The following is a 14,155-nucleotide window of genomic DNA, read 5'->3' as shown; positions in this document are numbered from 1 at the left end:
TACCATGAGCAAATCTGATCTCAAAATTCAAGCTTAGTTTGTAAGTCATTTGCTCATGTGCCTATTCCCCCATTTCAATGTATTCATCTGGATTCTGGTGTTCTTTTTCTTGTATTTGAGTATTCTTCATGCATAAAACATGTAATAAAGGATATTATTAAAATAAAATCGAATTAAATATCATGGGGGAAATCTAGACATTAGATCACTAACTCCTTTCTCCCCGAGAGCGAATCTGTTGGAGATCTCCCTCCGGCTCACAGCAGGCCAATGGAGACAGAGGACACAGGATAATTGGGGAAAGAGAGAAAGATGGAAAAGAGAGAAAGCAGAGGTGCAAAGGCAAGGGAGAAAGTTTATGAAGCACAGACAAGTATTTTAAGAAGTGAAGAATCGGACAAAAAGTTCCCTTCTATTTCCCTCCTCTGGCTCTTTGATCATTTTTATTTCATCTAAAAGATTTGATTCTCCAATGAGAACTGCTTTGGATTTTACAAACTCATCTGAGGACAGCATCTATATCCTTCCCACCTCTCCCTCTCCCAACTGCTCTACACCCTGCAGCCAGAAAGACCTATCATCTGAGTTCATCCCCAAGTCCCCTCTGTCTTCAATTCTTAACCAGGCGCTACCCTTTAGAGCACTTTAGTCCCTATGGGGCTCCTTCTTTGCTATTGTGCTGTTGTACTTCTGGGGCTACTGCCTCCAGGAGCTGTTTGGTTTCTGTTATCTTAAAAACCTTCCTCTCGAGCATGCAGCCTCCTTCACCAGGCCTGCTGCTCTGAGCCATGGCAGAACTCAACTGACAACAGCTACACTTTCCAGAGTATTTCAGACACTCTGCAGATAACAGGATATCTTCAGATATCTTCCTACAATGGTTAATACTTCCTACAACTATTAAATTCCTGATGTGAATTTAATAGTGACATAGACCCTATTCAGAGAAGAGGTGACTGAGAACGTAACATTGGCTTTTCATACATATATATTTCAGTGAGTCATACGTGTATATGAGTATTATCTTCCTCTAGAGCCAAAAGATTTTCCTAATTTCATGTATGTCTACATAAACTTATAGACATATTTTCTGATGCTGTATTTTCCTGGGGGTTGCTCTTTCCACATTGATTTGGAGAATAAGTAGTGTGACTTGCCATTCCTATTAAAGATGGGACTGCCTGGAAATGGCAAGTTCAGACAAAAACAGTTTGCAAGGGACTAGATTGTTTAGCAAAATATGTGTTTCCTACAATAAACCAATCTGTCCGTTTCCCTAAGGCAGCAAGCCTCTGTTATCTGTACACCCTCATTAAATAGTCTCATTAAATAAAACACAAAATATACACATTTACAGTTATTAAATAAGCCACAGGACTCCTATCTACAGCCACATTCAGAGACCGCCATGCCTTCATATTTAAACTTGTAGGTGACGACACCTTTGTCTAAGTAGAGGATCGAGATGGGCTCGAGCTTGGTTGGCACACAGCAGGCTTTGGAAGCTTTCTGGGAATTCTTGAGGTGGACCAAGGCTTGGATAATGGCATGCTTTGTGGGCGTGAGATGCTCTGCCAGGGGGTAATTACAAACACCACGGCATTCATAGGCTTCGTATCCTGGGGGAGCGATGATCCAGGAGTCCCAGCCAATCTCCTTGAAGTCGATGTACAGCGGGGTCCTCTTGCAGTAGTTTCCTTTGGCGTTCCTTCTGATTCGGGCCGTGGAGTCATAGATGATGTTCGACCTCATCTGTAGCAAAGCCTCTTCCCCAGGTCCACTGGAAAAACCATCCAGGTCCAGGTTATCCAGCTCCGGGATTTGCTCATGGGCGATCATTTCATTCAATTCCTCCTTCTGCTCCTTGTCATTGCTTTGGTCATCAGAATACACAACAAGCAAAGGGTCATGCTTATTCTGGGCACTGGTGTCTATTTCCAGTTGTCCCCTTCCGGCATCTTCGATCTGGTCATGTCTGCTCTCAATGTGGACCTCCAGCTGGTGGGTGGACGAGCCTGACTTTTGCCAACGTCTGATGGCATCCGTGACGTCGAAAGTCTCCCACTCACTGTTGGTTCCATAGATCTCCCCTGACACTAGGACTAGCATGTTTCTTTCAGCCTCGTTGTCCCCTTCACTGTCTAGTACTTCAAAAATGGTAATTTTCCGGTCCACTCCATCATATATCATGCGATCTCTTTGCACCAGCGTGTACAGCCTGAGTTCAGCCATGATCACCTCTTCATGGTGAGGGATGGACACGTTGAAGAGGAGAGGGTATTTTCGGAGTCCATTAAAACTGGCTGGTTGAGAAAACAGATCTGAAAAAAAAAGCGGGGGGAGATTTGCAAAAAATCAGACTTGCTGTATGTTTTATAGAAAAACAGATTTTTTTTTTTTTTTTTTTTACGTCAGAAGGCCTGCTCATGCAGGAAGTTTGATGTAGAGTAAATAAGCGGAAAAGATCAATGAAAACAAAAACCATGTTAATGTTCTGTGACACAGAAAATACCGAAAGGTCAATGACAGAATGCTAAGCTGAGTTGAGAATTCAGAACTAACACAGAAAATGACCGCCAAACGGATGGGAGAACTCTCAGCTTTCCTTGAGTAACTTACCCTCCTTTGAGTTATAGATCTGGAAGGGACCTTGGAGATGGTGTGGAAGAGCACTCTATTTTTCTAACCAGTAAAGAGTCATTAAATGGGGGTATGTGGTGATTGTTCTTTTCTTGCAGTTTCTCATGGATAATGACTTCATGGCTTTTCCTGTTTGTGTTTATAATGGGTGGAGATCCCTACAGAGTTGGAGATCTGGCCTTCCAGTTGGGCACTGGTCTTCCTGAAAGATCTTCATGTAGACTTAGAGTTGGTAAATTATGGCTCATGGGCCAAATTGAGCCTGCTACCTGTTTTTTTTTTTTTAAATAAAGCTTTATTGGAGCACAGCCTCACCCATTTATTTCTCCATTGTCTGTGGTTGAGGGCAGTGTTAGGTTGTCTCAACAGAGAACATATGACCTGCAAAGTCTAAAATATTGACTATCTCTGGACCTTTGCAGAAAAAAGGTTGTTGGCCTTGGCTCTAGTCAGCAAAGCCTATCAGGGTCAATAACAACAGCCATTAATCAGGGACCACGGCAGTTGATTTTGTGATCCTTTATAAGGAGGAGTAGGAGAAAATGAATACTGAGGGCAGATGGATTGCCTTAGTCTTGTACCTCCACCACCTTGCAAGGAGTTCAGCATGCATACAAATCATTCAAGAACCTTTATGAAACACTTCTTAAAATTTCCTTTAGTCATGGAAGCACACCTCCAAACTATCATGTTGACTTTCTATCTGAGATTTTTACAGTGAGCCCAAAGCTCCTGCATACTTGACTTAGGCAATATATATCTATAAAGAATCCCTGAGGACATTTGTCATCAGACTGTCCAAGGATTCCACAACACCAAGGACCACCAATTGAGGGGTTCTCTATCATCTTTAGCAACATTCCCCAATTGTATATCCAGCTAATGATTTCAGTGGGATCCCTACCAGATTATATTCTTTTCATACTTTTATTCAACTTTATATAATTAGTTTATACTTAATGTCTCTTAAAAAACCAGAAAGGCTTATGGTTGAGGTGATAATTATTTGGAGTTTTACAAAATCTACATTAATAAAAATATGTAATGATTTTTCATGTACTTCACAATTTGCTCTGGATACCACCCAAAATAACCTTCCACGCTGTTAATGGGAAATACTGACCTATGCAGTGAATTTCAACTCACTGGGATGACTGTCAAGACCTGCTTGAACTGGGTCTTGGTCTTCCGATCCAGCCACAGTTCCTATTCATCCTCTACAGTGCACAGAACATTGCAATTGCTCTATTAATATTTTTTTGGACAATTAGATAAGATATCTGAAGACTGATATCTTCATGTCCTAAAAAACACCTCCCTTTTTTCCTGTATTTTGCACATTTAAATATACTATTTTTATCTTCAGAAGGCCCTCTTGCCTCACCTTCCCCTATCCATCTCTGGCCTCTCCCCTATGAGACCCTCCTTACAACAAGTCCCTATCTGAAAGCTTCCTCCGTTATGAGTCACTTGAGCACTTGCTCTCTCTGACTTCCCTCTGACTTTTGTCATTAACTCTGTTTCTGTTGTAATTTTTATGAATGAATCTTCACAACTAGATTGCCAACATCCTTGGGGCAGTTTCTATGACTCAAACTCCCTATTACATCTGTATTTTACCATGATGCCTTAAACAGAGACAGTGTCTTAAGATGTTAATTATTTGTTGATTCTGGGCATCAATCCAACTGAGTTAAGGGCATGACATATATCTATAACATATCAGGTTTGGGGGTAAGAAACAGAAGTAACTTGGGAGTTGTCTCTCTGGTATAAAAATTAGGGAGACTACTTCCTCTGGACAGGGAACACAAAAAAAAAAAAAATGGGAGAGGAGACTGGTCTCTCCATGAGAAAAGTGCAAAGTAAAAGTTCACTGTAGTGGCAGAGAGAGTTTGCAAAGGCAAATAAGGAAAAATTTGCATAATGGATATTATAAAAAATGGTGCTAATGGATAGACTCACTGTATTTGTCATGGTGATGCTTTCAGTGGATGCTTACATATGTGCAAACCTATCTGATTATATACCTTAAATAAATGCAGATATCTGTATGTCTATTATAATCCAATAAAATTTTTTTAATTAACTCACTGAAGTTCTTTTCATACGCAGATGCAGTGAGTGATAGATGGACGAGTTACATTTAAGAGTAAGAGAATTCATGTTCTTCACAAATTTCACATGCCAAGGGCTTTGCAAATGTGACCTTAAGTAGTTCTTACAATGTCCCCAGAATTCAAGTAGGATCCTCTGTCTATTTTGCACCAAAAGAGACTAGATCTCAATGCAGAGAACCGACTTCCCTAGACGATGCAGGGAGGGAGGAGTGGAGCTAGGGAACCAAAGGCATAGTTTTCCCATTTTGGATATGGCACTTGCTTTTTCCACGTGAGTTAAGTTTGGAGATTTTGGGTCTGCACTGAGTAGAACTGAAGGACCAGATGGGCGATCATAGCAGCCAACGGAGTGATACCAGTGAGAGGACATTTGTCTTCAGACTGCATTTCCTCCCACAGACTGGCAGAGGGAGGTGTAGGGGCTGAGTGCCCACAGAGACACGTGCTCCTGCCCACACTGATCTTCAGCAATAACAAACTGGGTAGACTCCACATTCTGACCTGGCTTCCCCAAATCCTCCACAGGAGAAGTGAGAATGGAAAGTGTTCTTGCTTTTCAGGGCTTGCAGACACTTCTCCACCCACACCCTGAGCCAGACACTTAGGGACAAGTGCTGAGAAGCATTAGGAAGCATACCCACGGTAGGAGGTTGCTCAGTTTCCAATTCAAACTCTCCTCCAAAAGGAATCTTTAAGCTTGGCTTTTCTACTAGGAATATGTTACTAAATACACATTTTAGCAGTCAATTTTAAAGGCAAATAATATCTCAAGGCATAAGATATACCTGGTCAGCATACATTCCAATGCCTACAATTTTAAGCAATGCATTCATAACAATTAAAGTTTTTCCAGTCCTTCATAGGAAACCAAAGTGCTTATCTGTAGCCTCACATGATTCCCTCAACTGTGTTATGTTGGTATTACAGCTCCCATTTTATGGATAAGGAAATTGATGCTTGAATAGAGTAAATTAATTATCCATAAATACCCAAGTCAACCAACTCTCAAAATTTCACATCTTGAGTTCTTTCTTGCCACTGCTTTTTGGCTTTCAGAACATCTGGACAACATCAATCAAAACCTCTTTTATGTCTGCTTAATGATTGTAAAAGCATGATTGGAAAATACTAAAGGATTCATCTCCTTCAATCCACAGCTTCTATCATAGATAATTTTCCTCTACTAGTACCGTACTAAATGAAGGATTAACTTGCTAGCTCTCTAGATCTAGTTACTGAATTTAAAGATGTGAGAGGAGAAAACACACTTCTCAGCAATAATTTAAAGCTTGTACATTCCTCTTCATAAAGATACAGAAATGACAAGCTGGATCATTAATTGCATACTTCCTATAAACAGCACTCCAAGGATGTACATAACATACCAAACACAGTTCAACTTCAGGAAGCATCTGCACAATCCAAGTCTCCATCCTATTCTAAGATTTCTTAAGTAAGGTAACAAAATAGAAGCATCCAAAGTTTGAGCAAAACAAACAAACAAACAAAAAACACATAACTTTCCAGGCTTTTGTGTTTTTTTACTATTTCCATTCTAAGTGAAAACCAAAATGGAAATTGAGGCCCATCTTGGAAAGTGACAAAAATATAAGCAGCCCAGCAATAGTTTTGTGTTACTTGTTGCCTAAATTGAAACTTTTTAAAGATCTTAGGATATCGTAACTATAGACATTCTGCGGCTTTTTATTAAAAGGTGTTTTTCTGTGTCTTTTGGTGGGGGTTCCAAAACAACCATATAAATGGTAGAGATCAAAATTGGCACTGTTTGGGGTTATCGGTATATATGTACCCCCAAATAGATGTATTCATCCTTATCCATATTCCCATACATTGAAAATTACCTTCTTGGAAAAAGCTCAAGCCAAAGTTCATCAGTGAAAATGCAGACTTACCTTCATTCTTGAAACTCCTGATGATGTTGGCAGAGGGCATGGAGGTCCGGTCTGTGGCGAATTTGTTGTAGAGTTCCAGCATGTACTCTGGTGGGTCCACCTTGGCTGAGTCCTGCATAGGGATGTCCGACAGGTTCAACGTCTTGAGGAACTCGTCCTTCATGCTCTGCAGCAGTGTGTTAAAGTCAACACCATCTTGCTCTGAGAAGACATCATCAAAGAAGGGCATATCTTCTTCCAGAGGCTCAAGGCCCATGATGGGACTGCCAGAAACGGAGTGAGCCACCAGGCAGAAGACAGCGCACAGCCACAGGACCAGAGAATCCATGACTCCGCTCAAGCTCCCAGGCCAACCCAGGAAAGTCTAGCTCTCCTGGGCTCTAAGTGGCAGTTTTATCTAGCAGAGCGTAAATGTCTCATGTCACTGCAGACAAGTTTGGAAGTTCTTCCTCTCTCTCCCCCTCCCCCTTTCATTCTTCCTCTCCCCCCAAAAGTCAGGTTGCAGTAATTGGCTAACAAAATCTCCTAGAGGGGCCTAGCCTTTCTTATCTCCTTAGTGTAAACTTGTGCACTAGATTTTGTTTCTATCTTGCAATCCCTTTTTTCTTTTAATGAGCATTTTGTAAACATTTCCACATTCTGACACTGGTTGAGAGATAGGACAATTTTCTCCTTGCAAAGGCTCTTGCTTCCTTTCAACAGAAATGCCTATATTCTGCTTTTATGGCATTCAGTGTCACACATGCGTACAATAGATATTAAGAACCAACCTGATATACATCAATGGTGATACATCTTCGTGCAAGTGATTGGGCTTACAGTGTCAAATAGACATTTCTGAAGACCAACCCAATAGTTAACTTCAAGTTAGATAAATCAACATAAATGAATTTAAATAAACTTTGGAACCTACATTTTTAGAAATAGGAAAGTATGAACTTCATGGTCAATGGCCTTTTTTTCCTACAGATTCCATCAGGCTAAAATGACTTTTGAAAAATAGAGCAAGTGCTTAATTATAATGGCTACTAAAATTTATTAAGTGCTTCCCACAAATAGGCATTGTGCTGAGTGCCTCATATATACCATCTAGTATACTTCCTGTAGTGATCCTATTATTATTCCCACTGTGTGTGGAGGTATAAACATGTATATTTATACACTGAGGTTCCATAGCTTGTCAGAAGTCACAAAGCTACAAAGTGAGAAAGCCACAGGTTAAACTCAGGAAGTCTGGTTCTTATGAAAGAGAACACAATTACTTTAAAACCACTCTTCCATTAGACTAGGGCATAAGTCCCAATGTTGAAAAGCCATCCAGTCCCCAGAACAGTCCTGCACTGGTCAGGTACAACCACCAGGTGACAAGTAGCAAATTACAGCTGGATGTGGACCTCGGTTCCTTTGCTTGTGCAAGTAACTATTATATGACAAAAATCTCTGCCAAATTTGTCTCTAAGACTATATCAAATCAGTCATCAGAAAAAAAAAAGTGAAAGCTCCAGCAAAAGTTTGTCAAGCATTAATTACTAGGCAGATGAAATATGCCAAATGCCTTGATCTAAAGGGGAAAAAAAATGGCAGACATGATTGTGTCCAGTTTAGGAAACACAAATCAGGCTTATCACGCTTTCCACCCGAATGGCTGCAGTAGCAGCCGTAGAGCAGTCAGGGTGACCCTGTGGACAACCGCAGGGAATGATTTTCCTGCTGGGGCAGAGGTATTGGTATCTCTCTGGTTTGTTTAGTGCACTCCCTGTGCAACTATTCAGGCAGCCCAAAGCTGCTACTTTCAGAGGACAGGATCTGATACTTGTTAAACTGGAATACATTAGTTTGCAAGCTATATTTTCCTGCATTTACCCTGAGCAGTTACCCATAATATTTTGAATTTTCTCTTTTCACCAGACTTCCCAAGGTTTCTAGTCATCTTCCAAATATTTCTCTGCTAGGAGCCACAAGCATATATACGATGTATGGCACCTTTGGTTGTAAAGTGACGCCAGCTAGCCACTGAGATGATTATGTTAAAATTTACATTCATATGCAAACTGGACTCCCGCTGTTCACCTTGGCCTGCTACCGGACTCAAGTTACGGGACTTTACGGGACTGCTGGAGAGTTCCCATTGGTTGGGGAAGGATAGTAGGAGGGAATTCCGGAGGAGGTCGGAGGAGACGGGGGGTTCCGGGACGCGCGGTTCCGGTCGGACACCCTCGTGGGAGGACCGGTTTTTGACTTGCTGGCGCTGAGAGTGTTAGCGGCTTTTTCAAAATAAAGTTTTGTTCCTGCTTGATTGGCTCGTGATTCTGTGCCCAGCCAAGACTGCGGCATTTGGCGGCCCGTGCGGGGAACGCCTGAAGCTTAGAGGTGAGTAAATTGCTCGCCCCTGAGGGAAGGCGACAGGATGGATGACCTTCTCAGAAAACAATGTGTTCTTGTTTTGATTTATTTTGTTTTCATTTCGAGCTCCCTAGCCCTAGAATTTTCTCAGGCGAACTGGAAAAAATGGTTGGCTCAAGGTTTGAAGTTATTCAGCCCTGAGAAAGAGAAAATTGATACAACCATTGTCTGCTCCGTCTTTGTTTCATTCTGCTTCGGCTTTGTTTTATCCTACCTTATTGGGTTAGGTTATAGTAGATTAGAATCCAATAAAAAACAAACCGAAAAACTGTTAAGTAAATTGTTAGAGGTCCAGACTATGGTAGAAAAAACGCTAGGTCAAGCAAAAGAGAAGGTCTCTCAAGCTAGTCAGACAGAGGAGAATTTAAAGAAAGCAAGCTTAGAGGACAAGCAGCCATCAGGTGGAGAATTACAACAGGAGGTTGCTACCAACTCCGTTCTATCACCAGAGGGCGTAACTCAGCCAACAGCTCCATCTACCGCTGAGCGGCCCTCAACTACCGTAGTTGATGGACGGAATTCTGAGGCAGGACCCCAAAGATTAGCATGCCCTGTACTTGAGCAGGCAGGAGGGCAACGAATTCACCGTGCTTTAGATTTCAAAACGATAAAGCAATTAAAGGAGGCTGTAACGACCTATGGGCCGCAAGCTCCCTTCACAATAAGCATGGTTGAATCTGTTACCAACTTGGACATGACACCAGCAGATTGGGCTAACATGTGTCGATCTGTGCTAAACGGAGGACAATATTTGTTATGGAAGGTTGCCAATGAGGAATTTTGCATGGAGACAGCTAGGCGAAATGCAGAAGCTGGGTACCCTCAAAGAAATATGGACATGCTATTGGGAAAGGGACCATATGAAGGTCAAAGACAGCAAATTGAATATGACCCTGGCGTATACGCACAAATTGCTGTAGATGCAGTTAGGGCATGGAAAACTTTACAGGGGCATGGAGACTTACAAGGTCAATTATCTAAGGTAATACAAGGAACTAATGAACCTTATGCTGAATTTGTAGATAGACTTATTCAGTCAGCCTCTAGGATATTTGGAAATACAGAACAGGTAATGCCATTTATAAAACAACTGGCTTATGACCAAGCAAATCGTTGCTGCAGAGAGGTCATTAGACCATGGAGACATGAGGATTTAAACACATATATTAAATTATGTAGAGACATTAATGAACAGGGGCAAGTCTTAGCAGCAGTACAACAGGCTTTAGATGCCAGGCCAAGAACATGCTATAATTGTAATCAAACAGGACATTTTAAAAGGAGTTGCCCCATAAGAGGAGGGTTTAACAAAGCTGGATATCAAAGGAATAGAATACCAGGTATTTGCCCACGATGCCGTAGAGGGAGACATTGGGCTAATGAATGCCGTTCTCAAACCACCATAGAGGGTATTCCGTTATCAAAAAACGGACAAGGACCAAGTGTTTACCCACGATATCGTGGAGAAAGGTATCAAGCTCCATTGCCAAAAAACGGACTAGAGGGCCCAATGCCCCGGGGCCCCAAACCACAAATATATGGGGCAATGGAGGAACCCAACAGCCCCATCAAGGTAGTGCCCAGGACGCATTATCCATTAAATCCCTCATCAGACAAACTAGAGGGAGCGCAGGGCTGGACATCTGCGCCTCTGCCAGAGCAGTACTAACCCCAGAGATGGGAATTCAAATCATTCCCACAGGAGTAAAAGGACCTCTTCCCCAGGGAACAGTAGGCTTATTATTGGGACGCAGTTCTTCTACACTAAAAGGACTTATGATAAGTCCTGGGGTAATTGATCCCGATTATGAAGGTGAAATAAAAATTATAGCTAGTTCTCCAAGAGGTATATCAGTAATTTCACCAGGAGATAGAATAGCACAGTTATTAATAATACCCAGCCTGCATGATAAATTTTCCAGTTGTAATGTAGAAAGAGGTTCCAAGGGATTAGGCTCCACAGGTGTAGATTGGGCTATGCTGTCTTTAAATTTAGATTCTCGCCCAATGCTAAAATTAAAAATTCAAGGACATGACTTTAATGGGCTGCTGGACACAGGAGCTGACCTCAGCATCATATCTCGTCAAGAATGGCCAAAACATTGGCCATTACAACAAGCCACTCAAACGCTTCGAGGCCTAGGAGTGGCAACAAATCCCCATAGAAGTGCTATGGTATTAGATTGGAGGGATCCTGAAGGATGTGAAGGAACTATACAGCCCTATGTATTGGATCATCTTCCTGTAAATTTATGGGGACGAGATGTCCTAGATCAATTAGGATTGACATTAACAAATAACATCAATCCTAACGCGCCCACTACTAGGGCTAAACAAGGCTTTAGGAAAGAAAAAAGATTAAGAGAACAAGAACAAGGTATGACAGCACCTATTCAAATAGATCAAGAAATAAATAGACATGAATTGGGTTTTCAGAAAGGGCCACTGAGACAATCAAAATTACTTGGAAATCAGAAAGACCAGTGTGGGTTCCTCAGTGGCCCTTGACTAAAGAAAAGATACAAGTAGCCCATGACTTGGTCAGACAACAGTTAGCGGAAGGACATATACAACCTTCCGTATCCCCCTATAATACTCCCATTTTTGTCATTAAAAAGAAATCTGGTAAATGGAGATTATTACAAGATTTAAGAGCCATTAATAATGAGATGGTTATTATGGGACCTGCTCAATCAGGGATTCCTCAATTGTCTGCTTTACCAAAAACCTGGCATGTTTTAGTTATAGATATTAAAGATTGTTTCTTTTCAATTCCAATTCATCCCGAGGATAGTCCACATTTTGCATTTACTATCCCTGCACTGAATCATGAAGGTCCTGATCAGAGATATGAATGGAAAGTACTCCCTCAAGGGATGGCTAACAGCCCAACTATGTGTCAAATTTATGTTAATAAAGCAATCCAGCCACTTAGAAACCAAAATCCTGAACTACAAATATTTCACTATATGGATGATGTGTTACTGGCACATAAAGATAAAAACACATTACTAGAATGTTATGCCACACTTACAAATTTATTGAAAAATTATAATCTAGAGATAGCAATAGATAAAGTACAATTAAATCTTCCAATTAATTATTTAGGAGTTCTATTATCCTCAACCATGGTCCGTCCACCAAAAATTCAAATACGAGTAGATCAACTCAAATCACTTAATGACTTTCAAAAGTTATTGGGAGACATAAATTGGATAAGGCCTTATCTAGGCATACCAACAGGAGAGTTAGGACCTTTATTTGATATTCTAAAAGGTCCATCAGATCCAAATTCACCCCGCATGTTAACGCCTGAAGCAAGAAAAGTATTAAAAATCATTGAAACATATATGGAAAATATGCATTTGGATAGAATTGATATAAGTTTGCCTTTATTATTTATTGTACTACCAACAAAAAATATTCCTACAGGAGTATTTTGGCAAGAAGGTCCATTATTGTGGATACATTTATCTTATTCCCCTAACACTATTCTTACTAGATATCCTGAGGCTGTAGGACAATTAATACTCAAAGGAATAAAAGCAGCTAAGGGAGTGTTTGGGATTTCTCCCAATAAAATTATTACTCCATATACTATGGATCAAATTGATGAGTTAGCTAATGAGTTAAATACTTGGGCAATAATCCTGTGTAAAACTAGTGTTTCATTTGATAATCACTTACCATCTAATCCTTTGTTGTCTTTTTGGTCTAAACATCCTGTAGTTTTTCCAAAAATGACAAGAAAAACCCCTATCATAAATGCTCCAAATATATTCACTGATGGGTCAAACAATGGTACAGCAGCAGTAGTTACTCCTGATCAAACTTTTACATTTTTAGTACCCAAACAATCAGCTCAAAAGGTAGAGCTTAATGCAGTATTACAAGCTTTTATGATGTTTAAAGATTCTGTATTTAATTTATTTTCTGATAGTCAGTATGTAGTTAATGCTATTAATTCCCTTGAAGATGCTGGTAGGATTTCCCCTTCCTCTACTGTTTTCTCTTTGTTTTCCGCTATACAAAGTCTAATCTGGGACCGAAAAGATCCATTCTTCATAGGTCATATCAGGGCACATACAGGATTGCCTGGAGCCCTTAGTATGGGCAATGAACTAGCAGATAAATCTACACATGACATACATATTTTCTCCACAATAGAAGAAGCTATAAATTTTCATAAAAGGTTCCATGTCAATGCTAATACTTTACAAAAGCGTTTTAAAATAACTAAAGAACAGGCCAGACATATAATAAAACAATGTCAAAATTGTGTGACATTTTTACCACAAGTTAATCTTGGAGTCAATCCTAGAGGACTAATACCTAACCATATTTGGCAGATGGACGTCACACACTTGCCAGAATTTGGAAAATTAAAATATTTACATGTTACAGTTGATACCTCTTCCGGATTTTTGATGGGCTCCCTTCATGCCGGAGAAAAAACTAAAGATGTTATAGCTCATTGCTTACAAAATTTTGCCACTGTGGGCGTTCCAAAACAGTTAAAAACGGACAACGGTCCTGGTTATACTTCCTCCTCTTTTAAACAATTTTGCTCATCATTTGGTATTACTCACATAACAGGAATTCCATACAATCCACAAGGACAAGGCATAGTTGAAAGAGCTCATCAAACTATTAAAATGTACTTATTAAAACAAAAGGAGGGAATTGGAAAGGGGTATATATCCCCCAAAGATAAACTTAAAATAACCCTTTTTACTCTAAACTTTTTAAATTTAGATTCATCGGGACTTAGTGCTGCGGAAAGACATTTGTACCCCAAAAATGTACATAAGCCTAAGGTACTTTGGAAAGATATTCTAACAGGACAATGGAAAGGCCCGGATCCAGTGATAGTCTGGAATCGGGGCGCTGTCTGTGTTTTCCCACAGGATGAACAGCAACCGATTTGGATTCCAGAGAGATTAACTAAAACAATTTCTACAGAAAAAGAAGATGATTTGACTCAAATCCATAACAGCTGACATCCAGAGCTCCAGCTTGGCTATTCTTACATCTGCGACAGTGATTAACCAAGGTTTTTTTTTTTTCAGTATCTATTTT

General features: G+C 40.4%; 1 protein-coding gene across 1 annotated transcript; it reads right to left on the bottom strand.

Annotated features, from left to right (window-relative positions):
- Nucleotides 1-1,380: 1,380 nt before the first annotated feature.
- BMP10 (bone morphogenetic protein 10) lies at nt 1,381-7,001 on the bottom strand (the record flags this gene model as incomplete). The annotated part of the gene is made up of 2 exons (XM_081265320.1): nt 1,381-2,321; nt 6,674-7,001. The coding sequence occupies 2 exons, from the start codon at nt 6,999-7,001 to the stop codon at nt 1,381-1,383; spliced, it is 1,269 nt and encodes a 422-aa protein (XP_081121446.1).
- Between the last annotated feature and the right edge of the window lie 7,154 nt (nt 7,002-14,155).

The sequence above is a fragment of the Spermophilus citellus genome (genome assembly GCF_964194105.1).
Source record: "Spermophilus citellus genome assembly, chromosome: 13".
In the NCBI taxonomy this organism is placed as follows: domain Eukaryota; kingdom Metazoa; phylum Chordata; class Mammalia; order Rodentia; family Sciuridae; genus Spermophilus; species Spermophilus citellus.
The sequence above is the reverse complement of the archived record's forward strand: the minus strand, read 5'-3'. Positions and strand labels throughout refer to the sequence as shown.